Genomic DNA, 15,267 nt, shown 5'->3' on the forward strand with positions numbered 1-15,267 from the left:
TTAGGTCGGCAATATATATATACAGGCGGTCCCCTACTTAAGAACACTCGACTTACATACGACCCCTAGTTACAAACGGACCTCTGGATGTTGGCAATTTACTGTACTTTAGTCCCAGGCTACAATGATCAGCTATAACAGTTAACAGAGGTGTCTGTAATGAAGCTTTAGTGTTAATCCTGGTTCTTATGACAACCCAACATTTTTAAAATCCAATTGTCACAGAGACCAAAAAAGTTCTGGCTGGGATTACAATGATAAAGTATACAGTTCCGACTTACATACAAACTCAACTTAAGAACAAACCTACAGACCCTATCTTGTATGTAACCCGGGGACTGCCTGTATTACCTCTACAGAAAATAAATCAGTACAATTATTGAATGAAAATATGGAGGACCTTCTTGCATCATTCTTTAATAGTGGGGGGGGGACTCAAAATTTTCAACAGTTTCACAAGGGTCGGTCAGCGATAGTTAGAGGGCCGGATGTGGCCCCCAGGGCAGTATAATGCCCAGGGCAACAATGGCGACAAAAGCGTATCTGTGGGGAACTCCCTCAATAGTTTAGATCCCCGGCGCGTTACACAGCTTTGTGATGAGTGGAGCTCCCATGCCCCCTGCTGGCAGGTAGAGAAAACTGCAGCAGAAGAAGGGAAACCTCTTCTATTCTATTAAAACAGACACAGATTTTCTTTCCAATAAAATAAGTATTCTTATTATTTTTACAATCATACCATGAACAAGAAATGATTGTCAAAAAATGTTTTAGCATTACCACTTACAAGCACAGAGAAGTGTAGAAGAGGTCATGATGGGTCTTTTACCTTATGCTCTTCAGAACATTACTCTCCGTGGTCACAACAAACTGATGTGTCGATCCATGTGCAAAAGCAGCTTCCATGACATAGCGATGCTCTAGAGGACACAACGAGGGAAAGCAGTGTATTACTGAGGTCTATATAATTTACGTTATCATTATAAATGCGTACAGCCCTGCCTCATCCAGAAATGGCTGATAGCAGGGGGTAAACGCTACTTAACTGATGGATATAAGAGAAACTATGGGTGTAGAGACTTTTCTCTGCTGACATAATGTTATTTACAATATACCTGGCGTTCCGATTGCCTGGACGTAAGCAAAAACAATGTTCTTCTTCCCTTTCATGGCATCTTCTAATTTCTGGAGTTCCAATATGGAGGTGATATATTTGACTTCATTATAAAGTAGAACACTGAAATATATTAATGCCTGTGAGATAATGTTTTCGATTTTTTTCCAATAAAATCAGTTTATTCTATGAAGCGATATAAAATATATAAACAATATATGCAATAATGTAAGATTGTTAGCAATTACTTTTGGATCCCCACCATATCCCAATAGGAAAGGGGCTAAAGGCCTTTGGTAGCTTTATTGGCTCCACGTCCACCTTCTGCACAGAATCTCCTTCCATCTGAAGATCACTGAGACTACTGACAATGACCCATCTTCTGCCTCCTTAATTCTGCAGAACTAGGCAGATTCACCAGTTATGTCCAGTGATAACTAATAGGAGAGCATCAATTGTGGTCACCAAGCAAGACCAGTATAGTCTACATGCCCAATCCTGCTTGTCATTTGTTCACATGTATTATTTCTACTCACAATAAAACATTGGCGACAATGGCGTTGACATCAAAAAGCGTATCTGTGGGGAATTCCCTCAATAGTTTAGATCCCCTGGAGAAAGAGAAATTACATTGAGATTAATTGGTGATATTCTGCACAGGTCGGCAATTTCCTTACGACTAAATAACAATTAATTCAGGTTGAATTTTATTTAGAAAAATGATTGAAATGAGCACAAATGTTGCCTGTACAAAGTATGACCGGGTAACTTGTACTGGATATTTTTATGCCACATACAGCTGCACCGCACCCTTCGGGGGGCTCTACCAGGGTAAGGACTTCAGTTTGTAAAAGTCATTTTTGGAATGAATAAAAAGAAGAAAAAAACACCATCTGTCCTTTTTATTATCTCTCCCTTTATGATTCAATCTGTATGTTGGTTTATAAAAACTGCTGCAACAACCTGAATGTACTCTAAGGGCCTATTTACACACATTTAACACAAATCTATTCTAGTATATTGGATAAAATAAATAGCTTTTTATTTCTCCAGACGGTTGGTCAATGAGAAAAGAATTGCTGCAAACACTACTTTCATCCACTTTGCATCCCAAACTAAGGTACTGAAGCCTATGGGGAGAGAAAAAGAAAGAAAAACTGCCTAAATTCATGTGCTGTCCGTTTTTCATGGACCCGATGCTAGGAAAAACTATGCAAACCTCCTTCCCTTATTTTATTATGTATTAAATGGAGTCTGTCAGGACCATGCAAAACTACAGACAGTGTTAGGTAGCAGATGGAAAGCTGTTTAACCCATTGAGGAAGGTGCTCATTTTTGCTATTAGGATATACAGGCAGTCCCCGGGTTAAATACCGCTCAAAAGTTTGGGGTCCTTATTTTCACATTTTCTTTCAATGAAGCCAACATTAAATGAATCATAAATGCATTCTATACATTGTTAATGTGGTAAAAGACTATTCTAGCTGCAAACATCTACATATATCTACATAGGTGTATATAGGTCCATTTCCAACAACCACCACTCCAGTGGCTTAACCCCTGGCTATCCTCACATCCTATAGGTCCACCTACCACCCTATCTACCTTTATAGGTAGATATGTGGTGGTAGGTTCCCTTTAAATAGTAACTGCCAAATGCCAGGGTCAACCTCTACATCGAAGAGGTGACTCGGGGATGCTGGCCATCAGGGCGGTGTGGCAAAGAAAAAGCCATATCTGAGATTGGCTGATAAAAGGAAAAAAATAATATGGGCAGAAGAACAGACATTGGACACAAGAAGATTGGAAAAAAGTTTACAAATCTAAGTTTGAGGTATTCGGATCACACAGAAGAACATTTGTGAGATGAAGAACACTTGAAAAGGTGTTGGAAGAGATCCTGACGCCATCTGTCAAGCATGGGGGAGGTCATGTGATGGTCTGGGTTGCTTTGATGCTGGTAAAGTGGGATCTTTTTACATGGTCAAAGGTATTTTAATAAGGAAGGCTATCACTTCATTTTGCCATACCCTGTGGACAGCGCTTGATTGGAGCCAACTTTATCCAACAACAGGACAGTGACCCAAAGGACCTCCAAATTATACATGAACTATTTAGGGAAGAAGCAGGCGGCTGTTATTCTATCTGTAATGGAGCGGCTACCCAGTCACCTGATCTCAACCCCATTGAGCTGTTGTGCGAGCAGCTTGACCGTTTTGCACGCAAAGAGTTCCCATCAAGCCAATCAAACTTGTGGGAGGGGCTTCTGGGAGCACGGGGGGAGGGGGGATTTCTCCAGATTACCTCAGCAAATTAACAGCTAGAAGCTAGAGGTCTGCAATGCTGGAATTGCATCAAAGGGAACCTTCTCTCATGAAAGCAAAGTTTTTTGGGCGACCCCAAACTTTTGAGCAGTAGTATATACTGTAAGCCGATGGTTGGTAAAATGCTGGAGGGGATGTACATCTCACCAGATTGCTCAGATTTTATAGGGAATCACAGGTAGGCTAGTTGAGGGACTTGCTATTCCCATCCCCTCCAGTCCACACTTTGTGGCCCCTGGGATAGTACTCATTGGGGATGTATAAGATGTCTGCAGTTAAAGCTGACAATGGCTAAACATGGCTAGAAAGCCAGAAAGGTGTTCTGCTACTGCTGGAGACTGTCTAGGACTGTCTGAACTATCTGTTATTATAGGTGAGGTAACCAATTTCTGTTTAGCTAGCTCCCAGACGGGCAGGTGTTTATTTTATGTTTTGTTTATCTGCTGCATTTGAATACCGCTGTTGGATTGAATAAAATTCAACATTTGGTCTGCTAACCTTTTCATTGCCAACCACCCAGCAACCCCAGGTTGTGAAAAAAAAACTCTGTGCCCCAACACAGACACTTTGGGGCACATTTACTATGTGAAGTTTGCCTGTGTAGTGTGCATAGGGCTCCAGTTTCATGAACTATGTTGCATGTTCTTCATGAATCTGGCGCCCCCTGCACTGCCCCAACAGAGTTCACCAACTTTTTTTGGTGCACCTTTAACCTTCAGATATAACCTGAGCTGGTATTCTGCCAAAAGCGAAATTAAATTTGACGGGATACTGCGTCGCTGTCCCGACCCACCCTGTGCCACACGATGATTACATCATGATTAACATCTCCCATATGTCTGCTTTATGTCAGCATATTTTGTAGGTGTCTTTCTATTTGTGTCAGGCTTACAAATAGGTTAAAACTTTTTCATACTGACGAAGAAATTTAAAATCCCCCATATGTAATTTTCATAACAGTACCACAAACTATTCAACACAGCTTTAAGCAAATTTGTTAACCCTTTAAGCTTTTTACAGGAATTTTTTAAAAAATGGAGGTTGTATTTGGAATTACCGTATATACTCGAGTATACGCAGACCCGAGTATAAGCCGAGACCCCTAATTTTACCACCGAAAACGGGGAAAACCTATTGACTCGAGTATAAGCCGAGGGTGTAGTATACAGCCTGCCCCCATGTAGTATACAGCCAACTAGCCCCCATGTAGTATACAGCTTGCCCCCAGTAGTATACAGCTTGCCCCCAGTAGTATACAGCCTGCCCCCAGTAGTATACAGCTTGTCCCCTTGCAGTATACAGCCTGCCCCCAGTAGTATACAGCTTGCCCCCAGTAGTATACAGCCTGCCCCCCACTAGTATACAGCTTGTCCCCTTGCAGTATACAGCCTGCCCCCAGTAGTATACAGCTTGCCCCCAGTAGTATACAACTTGCCCCCAGTAGTATACAGCCTGCCCCCAGTAGTATACAGCCTGCCCCCAGTAGTATACAGCTTGCCCCCAGTAGTATACAGCTTGCCCCCAGTAGTATACAGCCTGCCCCCAGTAGTATACAGCTTGCCCCCAGTAGTATACAGCCTGCCCCCAATAGTATACAGCTTGCCCCCAGTAGTATACAGCCTGCCCCCAGTAGTATACAGCTTGCCCCCAGTAGTATACAGCCTGCCCCCAGTAGTATACAGCCTGCCCCCAGTAGTATACAGCCTGCCCCCAGTAGTATACAGCTTGCCCCCAGTAGTATACAGCTTGCCCCCAGTAGTATACAGCTTTCCCCCAGTAGTATACAGCCTGCCCCCAATAGTATACAGCTTGCCCCCAGTAGTATACAGCCTGTCCCCAGTAGTATACAGCTTGCCCCCAGTAGTATACAGTTTGCCCCAGTAGTATACAGCTTGTCCCCAGTAGTATACAGCTTGTCCCCAGTAGTATACAGTCTGCCCCCATCAGTATACAGTCTGCCCTCAGTAGTATACAGCAGCCCCTATTAGTATACAGATAAAGAAATAAACTTAATACTCCTCCCTTGTCCCGATGTTCGTCGCGGCTCCCGGCGGCTTCCGATCCCCATCGCGGCTCCCGGCGGCCGCACACTATGATGCAGCTCTGTCGCCGCTGATGACGTCATCCGCGACGACAGCGTCGCAACACAGTGTGCGACGTCCGGCAGATCGCAAGAACGCGACTCTGTCGGCTAGAGAAGACAGAAGAGAAGACACGGGGAGCCGCGACAGGGATCGGGAGCCGCGAGGAACATCGGGGACACCGGAGGGTGAGTATTAATTTTTTTTTTTTTATCATTGACTCGTGTATAAGCCGAGGCGAAGTTTTTCAGCACATTTTTTGTGCTGAAAAACTCGGCTTATACACGAGTATATACGGTATTACATTCTGTAAATATACATAAATTTAGCCCTAATTATACATCCATGCAGAATAAGAAAGAAACACTAAAAACATTTTTTTTTCATTCTGAAGACCTTTCCCTGCTGTGTGTGAATGAATACAGACAGTGAGCATACACTTCGTAAGTGAAATTTCTATAGGGTCGACATTTATGTTTGAGGGGCTTTATAGAGCAGTACAGCCTCTATGCTTTAGAAATGAATAATGATTTAAGTAGTTATGATCTACTGACATGTATCTAGGCCCTAGATTCTAGGGCATATTTTAAGGTCAATTACAGAACAGACCAAGTGTGAATGTGCAGAAAAATCTTTGAATGTGAAGGTTGTGTCCAAACTTTTGGTCTTAACTGTAAATCTGTGTTTTGCTTCAATAGGAGAAAAAAAAATAATTCCTTCTATAAAGCGGGTTTATGAAGCAGAGGGGCGTCCCATGTGGTTATCCCCCTTTTTGCAGTCTACAAAAGATGTCCCTGTGCAGCAAAATAATGCATTTTTTTCATACCTGAATAAATAGGCACTTTCCTCTTTACAAAACCGTAGCAATCCATCCTCCGCACAACTGACCTAATGAGAGAAGACAAAAAATGTGAATGGTGGAAATGATCAGATTCAACTCAAAAAATATAAACTCTACCCCTGCCATCCTACAGTGTTCGTAATTTAGGGGGACACAAATCCTGAAGTTTATGCTTTGTCTCAATTTGCTTTAAAGTTAAAAATCTATCTTTGGTTCACTGTTATCAGTCTTTTCACCGCTATGACTAACATTGACCTCCATGATCACTACTTTATACTCCATCTGTCCAAAGCTCGGAAAACTTGATAAGCATATCAGATCATGCTAGGGGTTGTAGTTCTACAATGGATGTTAACTGGGGATTTTAATATTAGAGATCTCTTTACCTTAGCGACTGAAATCCCATAGTCCTGTAGAACACTGTAAGACTTTTGTAGTTCTTCTAGGAATATAACATTACTAGAATGACCTGCAATGAAAACAGAATATTCTAAAATAAATTTGGATCACATAAGTTTCATATTCCTATTATGGTTCCTTCAGTCATCCCCTTAGCCCAATATGACCTACATGTACATCAGGAAATGCGGTCCGTTGCTGTATCCCGAGGTACATGCACATCTCCGCTATCACCCAGGCTCAGTAGCAGAGCCCATGCGATCGCTGCGGGAACTCGGCTGTATATGACATTGCAGATGTTTAACCACATCAACGCACCCGTAGAGGTGAGCATGAAATGGTTACTAGGAGCGTGGGAGAAGCCTTCATCCCCAGAGCACTATGAGGCTAATATACGCCCTCAGCAGCATCTGAAACTAATTAGCAAAATGTTTTATTAAAGTTTATTTCGGCAGCAGCTGCATCCCAGAATTACGCAAATATGGGATGTAAATGCTGCAGAGAGGGGAAATCTGAATTGGGAACCACTTCAGAAATTAGTTTCCCGATAGTAGATTTGCTTTAAAGCCAATCTGTCACCAGGAATGTCATATTTAGCTGGTGACAGGATCCAGTAGCTTATGCCATTTTAAAAATGACTTTGTCAGCATTCTGAATAATTTCAGTAGTTCATAATAGTTCGATTTACATTACCTGGCTCCCTGCCAGCAGCGTGTGGTGTGTCCCGTGGGGAGCCAGGGAGACAGCTGCATCCTTTGTGTCCTCATGCATGCTTCCTATCCTCCTCACCATCCCCCTCCCTCTCCTGCTCAATGCACATGACAGGAAGTGGGGAGGGGAGAGGGAGCAACAGGAGGAGACTGACAATTGCACACACAGGCTGCTGCCGCCCCCCCCCCCCCCCCTTCCCCTCACCACATGGTGCTGAAAGGGAACCAGGTAATGTGAATTAAACTTAAAATAAATAAATGCTCAAATGATTCAGAATGCTGAGAAAGACAATTTTTAAATAAGCGAAGCAAAGGCTATTGGAACCTGTCACTAGCTAAAAATGACATACCTGGTGACAGGTTCCTTTTAAATACTTCTCACAGTTGTACACAGTATAAACAATAACAATGCCCAGGCTGATACATTGTATTAGTGCAGGTAAAATGTAACAAAGTAGCATGACAGGAGATATACTTGAGCAGCAAATGTGTTTAGCTTATGGAGAATTACTACTTACCTGAGCTGCTAAAATACAGGAGTGAGGTCTTCCCAGGCCCCAGGGTGTCTGAATAGTTATCCGTGGTCAGTTCAGGTAATACATGGTTAGCTTTGTTCATCAAAAACCAATATGAATATAGAATCAGCATAAAAACTGCAGGGCTCACAATCATTTTCTAATTTGGGAGGGATTCTATAGCAGACGTCACATGGGAAGAACTAAAACAGAGAAGGGGAGGATAAAATGTTAAAGGATGAAAGATGAGTATAACAATAACATATATAATAAATTGTATTGTTTGCTTCCTCATATAATGATTAGCTACAATCAGCAATCTGCTGGTGGAGTCACTTATCCTGTACTCATCCTGAGTTACATCCCGTATCATACTCCAGAGCTGCACTTACTATTCTGCTGGTGGAGTCACTATGTACCTACATTATATTTCTGTACTGATCTTGAGTTACATCCTGACGATCTTTAATTAGAAATGAACCAAAGACAACAGAAACAACCAAAAAATAATTAACTTTGTGACACAAAAATAAACCCCACCCACAAATTAACATAAACCCCCATCAAACACCTTCTATTAACAGACTCCTGCACAAATAACATATCACACACCTGTAAATTTACTTAACCACATCCCACTATTTTCTTAACCCCTTAAGGACGTAGCCAGTAAGGCTCAGCCCCATTTTTTTAGTCTAACATGTGTCGCTGTATATGGTTATAACTTTTGAACAATGTTACTTATCTAAGTAATTATAAGATTGTTTTTCCCCACAAGTTGTACTTCATATTAGTAGTAAATTTTGGCTGATAAATAATACTATGAAAACCCATCACTGACTTCCAAAAATTTTCATACAGTGCTCTAAGTCTCACCTCTGCTCCCTCATCTGCCTAGCACCCTACCTGTGTTCAGTCAATGAGCTAAGATTAACATTACAGTAGACAAGGCATCTCACATGTTGCACCAGTACCCTGGGATGTATGTTTCATGCACTAGGTCAGTGCTGGCGAATCTATGACACTGGTGTCAGAGGTGGCACTCAGAGCCTTTTCGGTTGGCACTCAGGCCATCGCCCCGATCAGGACCAAATTCACCAAATCTTCCTGCAGTCCCAAGCAAAGCAACTTAAGCAATGCTCTTCTCAGTGCTATTATAAAGCAACATTTCATTGACTGTTTGGAACTGCGGGAAAAGTGAGAAGGTGTGGACAGGCCTGCATTATCTTTGGAGATCCTCCTGCTGGACCCACCATTCTTTCTGTACAGAGAGAGACACTGGAGAGAAGCTACATTGATAGTCTGAGTTTGCCCTCCTTCTTTCAACTGTATTGGTGGGCTCAGGCAGCCGACACAATTGAAAAACAGATAGCAATAAGTTATTGCTTAAAATGCCATGTTGGCACTTCACGGTGAATAGGAGGATTTTGGTTGTAGTTTGGGCACTCGGTCTGTAAAAGGTTCACCATCACTGCACAAGGTGGTGAAAAAGCTACTTTTTACACAATACGCCAAAGCAGTCTGCAATAACTAGGTCTTTAGTTATTATGACTCTACTTTTCTTATGATTCCCTCACAGTCTGCTGATGACTCCCTGGATGGACAATCACATGTTAGAAACCCCTGATTTACACTAAGAGAATAAATACCTTAGTCACAGACCATTACATGATCCTGGGAGGAGGCCCTGCACGATCAGTCATCATCGTCTACTGAAATGAGAGGGAAATATGACAACACTATAGTAAGATGACACCCATCACTGTGTATGTGCAAACTTCTGTCCACCAATGTAGGGGGTTCAGCCCACCCCAGTTTTACAGCGATCCATAAAAGATTATGAGCGGGAAACCCCTTTAATCATTAAACATAGACATTTCCTTCATACAAGGAACATGTCTGTTATCTGCCGTTAGCTTTAGGCTCTCTATCATCTACGCTGTACTTTACCCTTAGGTAAATCCCTATCTGTAAAAATCACCTACTTGTATAGCACTAAAGCGAACACACTTCTCCACCTCTGTCATCATGCAACAGCCTACAATGAAGAAGAAACAAAATGTCATGAGATGAACAGAAGTCAAAGACAGAAGAATCATCTGGGTTGAATGAATGACTTAGTAAGCAGTCAGATTGCTGTCTACTTCCTGGATGATCTCATCATGCAGGAAATATAGCTCAGCCAATCAATGGCCTCACCAGTGCTGTGTGACACGAGACCGCTGAGGCCAGTGCTAGACTGAGCAGTCTCTTAGAACAGTGAAGGCAAGTTAATATTGAGCTAATGTAGGCAATGCTTCTTTTATTTTTTCTTAAACCATACTGACACTTTCTTAAAAATTGTACCTTTCGGGACAACCCCATTAAAGGAGTTATGTGAGATTTTTAACAGCTCTATGTTTTAAAGGGAAGCTGTCACCAGATGTTACCCTATTAAACTACCAGCCCCCTCAGGTAGGGTATGAAATGTCCTTTCTAGAATTTCCGCTTTTATTTTTCACTCGCTTACATTAAAAAAAATTGCCTCCAAAGTAATGGAAAATGAGAATAAAAGTCATATTAGCCTGAGATAAGTCAAGTTTAGAAGCTGCAGCGGGAGAGTCACTGAACATATCTCTCTCTTGGGTTCTATAGGTGTCTTATTAAACAAAGAATCTCCTCTTTCAGATCACATTACATGTAAGCTTGTGGTTTTGTGACCTCCAGACCCAGAGATACAGGCAGCTAAAGACATCATTGGAAATGTGTTGCAGATAAATATATCCAATTGCTGCGTTGTTATAGCTGCCTAGATCTCCAGTTCTGTAAATCACAGAACTACAAGCCTCATGTGATCTGAAATATGAAATTCTTTTCATTAATACGACAACATGGTTGTAGGTACTATAGAACCAAAGAAATGGGGCGTCTGATTTGGCACTCTCCCTGAAGCCTCTTAAAATGACTTAACTCGGGCGAAATGTGACTCTTCTCTGCTCTTATTCAAATTACTTTAGAGGTGATTTTTTTTATAGGTATATAGGTGAGATTTCACATAAAAGAGGGAATTCTAGAATTTCATACTCTACCTGAAGTTGCTAGAAGTTCATGGGGTAAAATCTAGTGACAGGTTCCCTTTAAATTGAAGCTAAGAGAAAGAATTATGATAATAAAATAAACAAAGAAGCCGCTATATAGAATATACTGAAAAGCCTTGGAGAAACAACACTTGGAGTGTGCCTAATGTCCTTCTGCTTTGCCCCTCCTATAAAGGGCTAATGAGGTTATATGTTTCGCCCATTGCTTTTAAAAATCAGCAGGGAGATCAGCAGGGTAACATTTCATACAATAGTGTCAATATTAGTGGGGTAGGAGTCAATCTTCTCCAGGTGGGTGCTCCAACATATTTAGGTTCAGAACGAATAGGGTAATATATTCTGCGCCTCTTCTTTGACTCCCTTGTTAATAGTGGTAATGTTTTCCTTCCAGGCACAGTCTGATCACTCAGTGATAATACTATTTTTTCTCACGTTGTATTTTGTTTGTAGGTTCCCCTGGATTTATGTCCATCTGTTTTTATGGTTATCTATGGTCCTGTCCGTGTCCGCTCCTTTTGTTTGTCCGTTTTTTCTTACTATTTTTGCAGATGCCTACTTTACTTTAGAGTGAACCCTGGAGGTCTCTTCCCCAACAAACTTATCTACAGTTAAACAGGAAATCTCTTGTTCCGCAGGCTCCATGTTATCATTTGCTTTCCCCAACATTCCATATAGCCCCAGCGGTTAGATAAGTTACACTCAATGTAACTCAAGGGCCAGAACTCCACAAAGAAAAGATGACTCTCTGAGGGAACTATGATTCCTTCATGGAGATGCAGCATTTTTACATTTTTCACCAGTAACTTTTGCTTTGCTCTAGGTATTTCTCGTACTTGATCCACTCCCGCTTACATGCTCTTCCCTGGCCTCAATCATTCTGGGTGGGTACTTTAATATCCTTTTCTCAGAGACTAGATAGACTCTCTCTGCCATCTTAAGCATCATCACAACTTTCCTGCAGATTCTGTCATTTGATCTGGTCCTTTTCCTTGTATGATCTCTCTCTGGAGAGTTTTGCACAAGGGTGAACCCCCACAATAATCCCACCAGCAAAGATTCTTTTTTTTGGGAATACACCTGCTCTGTCCAATTACAAGAGGCTGACATCGGACCTATCTCCTGGTCTGACCATGATCCTGTCACCTCCTAACGTAATTGATAGAATGCTCTTAGTGGGAATTTTAAGGACTATTTTCCCTTAAAGGACATTTACCACCAGGATGAAGGTTTGTAAACTAAGCATATTGACATACTGGTGTGTGCCCCCTCTGGCAGGATCTGTTCTTCTAGCTTCTTAAGTCATTGGTTTTACGAAAAAAGGTTTTAAAATGATGCAAATGATCCTGAGGGCCTCTAGGCTGTATTGAGAGCTACTGAGCCTAAGGGCCTCCAGGCTGTATTGAGATCTACTGATCCTGCAGCCCCTGAGGCTCATTAGCAACATTTTTAAAACCTTTTTTTGTAAAACCGATAGTGTAAGAAGCTAGAAGAAGAGTGGATCCTGCCAGAGGAGGTACACACCAGTATGTCAGTGTGCTTGGTTTACAAACCAGAATCCTAGTGGTTGATGTCCTTTAACTTATCGATCTGTTTCTTCCAAAGGTATGAAGCCCAGAAGGCTGTCATGAGAAGCCACTGTATTGCTGCTGGCCCAGCCTTAAAGGACATATACCACCAGGATTACGGACTGTAAAATAAGCACACTGACATACTGGTGTGTAGCTCCTCTGGCAGGATCTACTTTTCATTTAGCTTCTTTAAGTCAATGTTTTTACAGAAAAGAGGTTTTAAAAATTATGCAAATGAGCCTGAGGGGCTCCAGGATCAATAGATGTCAGAGGAGCCTGTAACCTCTCAGATTCATAGGCATCATTTTAAAAACATTAAAAAAAAACAGGGACATAAGAAGCTAAAAGAAGAGTGGATCCTACCACAGGATCCTACCAGTATGTAAAAGCACTTGGTGTACAGTCCTTCATCCTGGTGATAGATTTCCTTTAAACCTGACACACCCCTCAGAGGTCAGGTACCACAGAATGTTGTTAATTCTTATGTAGCTTGGTGGGTGTTTGTGAAAATATTCAGCAAACAGAAAGTATTACGAGAGAGGCAATAAGGCCCACACTCTACAGGCTCAACAATAATCCTACACAAGCCGCCCCTAAAGCCCTTAAGGGTGATAATAGTATTCTACATAACCACACAGATGATATTGCCTGTATTATTGAGGACTATTACTCCAAGCTGAATAACCTCTCTGACCACCTGCTCTTAGACCCCACTGGTCGCTCCTCTGTATTGGTGGAGAACTTTCCCACAGAAACCCTATTAGAGCCCAATGCAGCCAATACTATGCAAGAACTGCACAAAACCTTAAATAACCTCAATTCCGGTAAGGCCCCAGTCCTGATGGCTTTAAAGGGCATCTACTACCGGGATGAAGGACTGCATGCAAATGAGTTGAGGGGCTCCATAGGTGTTAGTGGAGCCTGGATCCCCTCTGGCTCATTTGCATACAGTCTTACATCCTTGTGGTAGATGTCCTTTAAGTGCCTCTAATTTAAAATGTTTTCAGATACTAGTTTCTCATTTGCTGGACCTCTATAACTCTTTTATAGAGGGTTCCCCAATCCCTCAATTTAAAACTCTTACTTTCCATCAGGATTTGTGCTTGGCTCCCTTCACTTATTTATAAAGATCAAGTGGGTTTTATTCTCCACAGTGAAAGGGGTTATAACACCAGAATAGTGATAGACCTTGTGGATAATAATAATATGTAATAATAATAATAATATTAATAATTCCTTTATTACGCAGCTCTACACAAAGCTTGCCAGATCAGTCATAAAGAAGTAGCGTAGTACTACTACTCCTATCTTGTTTATAAAGAAGTAGCTCAGTACTACTACTCCTATCTTGTATATAAAGAAGTAGCATAGTACTACTACTCCTATTTTGTATATCTTGTATATAAAGAAGTAGCGTAGTACTACTACTCCTATCTTGTATATAAAGAAGTAGCGTAGTACTACTACTCCTATCTTGTATATAAAGAAGTAGCGTAGTACTACTACTCCTATCTTGTATATAAAGAAGTAGCATAGTACTACTACTCCTATCTTGTATATAAAGAAGTAGCATAGTACTACTACTCCTATAAAGAAGTAGCATAGTAGTACTACTCCTATCTTGTATATAAATAAGTAGCTCAGTACTACTACTCCTATCTTGTTTATAAAGAAGTAGCTCAGTACTACTACTCCTACCTTGTATATAAAGAAATAGCATAGTACTACTGCTCCTATCTTGTATATCTTGTATATAAAGAAGTAGCGTAGTACTACTACTCCTATCTTGTATATAAAGAAGTAGCGTAGTACTACTACTCCTATCTTGTATATATGGGCCCAGTGCTACTACTCCTATCTTTTATATATGGATGCAAAGTTCGTCTATCCTAAATATAATGGGTCACAGTACTACTACCCTTATCATATACATATAATATCCACAGCACAGTACTACTACTCCTATCCTGCACATAAGGGCACAGCACAGTTCAGAAAGGCACGTTGATGCATAGAAACGGAAGCCATGTAACATGAGTGTGTAAAGACTCGGACGTATTTCTGCATTTTGTGTTGTGAATCCAAACCTGTCCCCAATTCTATATTATTGTAACCTCACAGATTCCAGCTGCGGCATCACATGGAGGAGACAGGGAATAGTAGATAAGGACAGAGATGTGATGGAAGTGTCTGCCACTATGGGTCACTGTGTGGTGGCTATATTGTTATACCGGTGGTGGGGGCCGCTCGCTGTGTTCTGCCCCACCACTGGGTACAGCGATGATGTGTGACTTACCTGCAGCTGCCTCCTCTGATGCCCCTCCCCTCGCTCCGGGAGCAGCCTGGGTACCACTAACTTCTATGTTTTCTTCAGATTGACAGCCGTCACAAGCAGCTCCACCTAAAAGTCCCACCCAGCCGTCACCATAGAGATCCCCTTGACCAACCACCATCCGGCAGTAGGCGGATTCTAAGCTGAAACAAAGGAGTGACACACGTTGATAGCAACCAATAATATTCTTTGCCTCCACTGGGCGGAGTTACTTCAGTCCAATCAGTTATCAGCGCCGTCCCTGCTCTGGGGAGGCCGGGCAGTGTGGTTATAATGGACACCCTCCTTGTCCTATAATAAAGCAGAAAC

General features: G+C 41.7%; 1 protein-coding gene across 2 annotated transcripts in view; it reads right to left on the reverse strand.

Annotated features, from left to right (window-relative positions):
• TXNDC16 (thioredoxin domain containing 16) overlaps positions 1-15,243 on the reverse strand; it is a 48,354-nt gene extending 33,111 nt beyond the window's left edge. Inside the window, exons 1-9 of one of the 2 annotated variants that reach the window (XM_072116110.1) lie at positions 14,923-15,243; positions 9,967-10,019; positions 9,631-9,690; positions 7,985-8,184; positions 6,744-6,826; positions 6,343-6,404; positions 1,648-1,722; positions 1,113-1,234; positions 827-917 (exon numbers count right to left, since the gene is read on the reverse strand). In XM_072116110.1, the coding sequence (XP_071972211.1) occupies positions 827-917; positions 1,113-1,234; positions 1,648-1,722; positions 6,343-6,404; positions 6,744-6,826; positions 7,985-8,138 (587 nt within the window). In that variant the 5' untranslated portion in view covers positions 8,139-8,184; positions 9,631-9,690; positions 9,967-10,019; positions 14,923-15,243. Of the gene's footprint in view, positions 1-826; positions 918-1,112; positions 1,235-1,647; positions 1,723-6,342; positions 6,405-6,743; positions 6,827-7,984; positions 8,185-9,630; positions 9,694-9,966; positions 10,020-14,922 lie in introns of both variants that reach the window. The other variant, XM_072116109.1, reaches the window with a different exon arrangement.
• Between the last annotated feature and the right edge of the window lie 24 nt (positions 15,244-15,267).

This window comes from Engystomops pustulosus, chromosome 7, assembly GCF_040894005.1.
Source record: "Engystomops pustulosus chromosome 7, aEngPut4.maternal, whole genome shotgun sequence".
Taxonomy (NCBI): domain Eukaryota; kingdom Metazoa; phylum Chordata; class Amphibia; order Anura; family Leptodactylidae; genus Engystomops; species Engystomops pustulosus.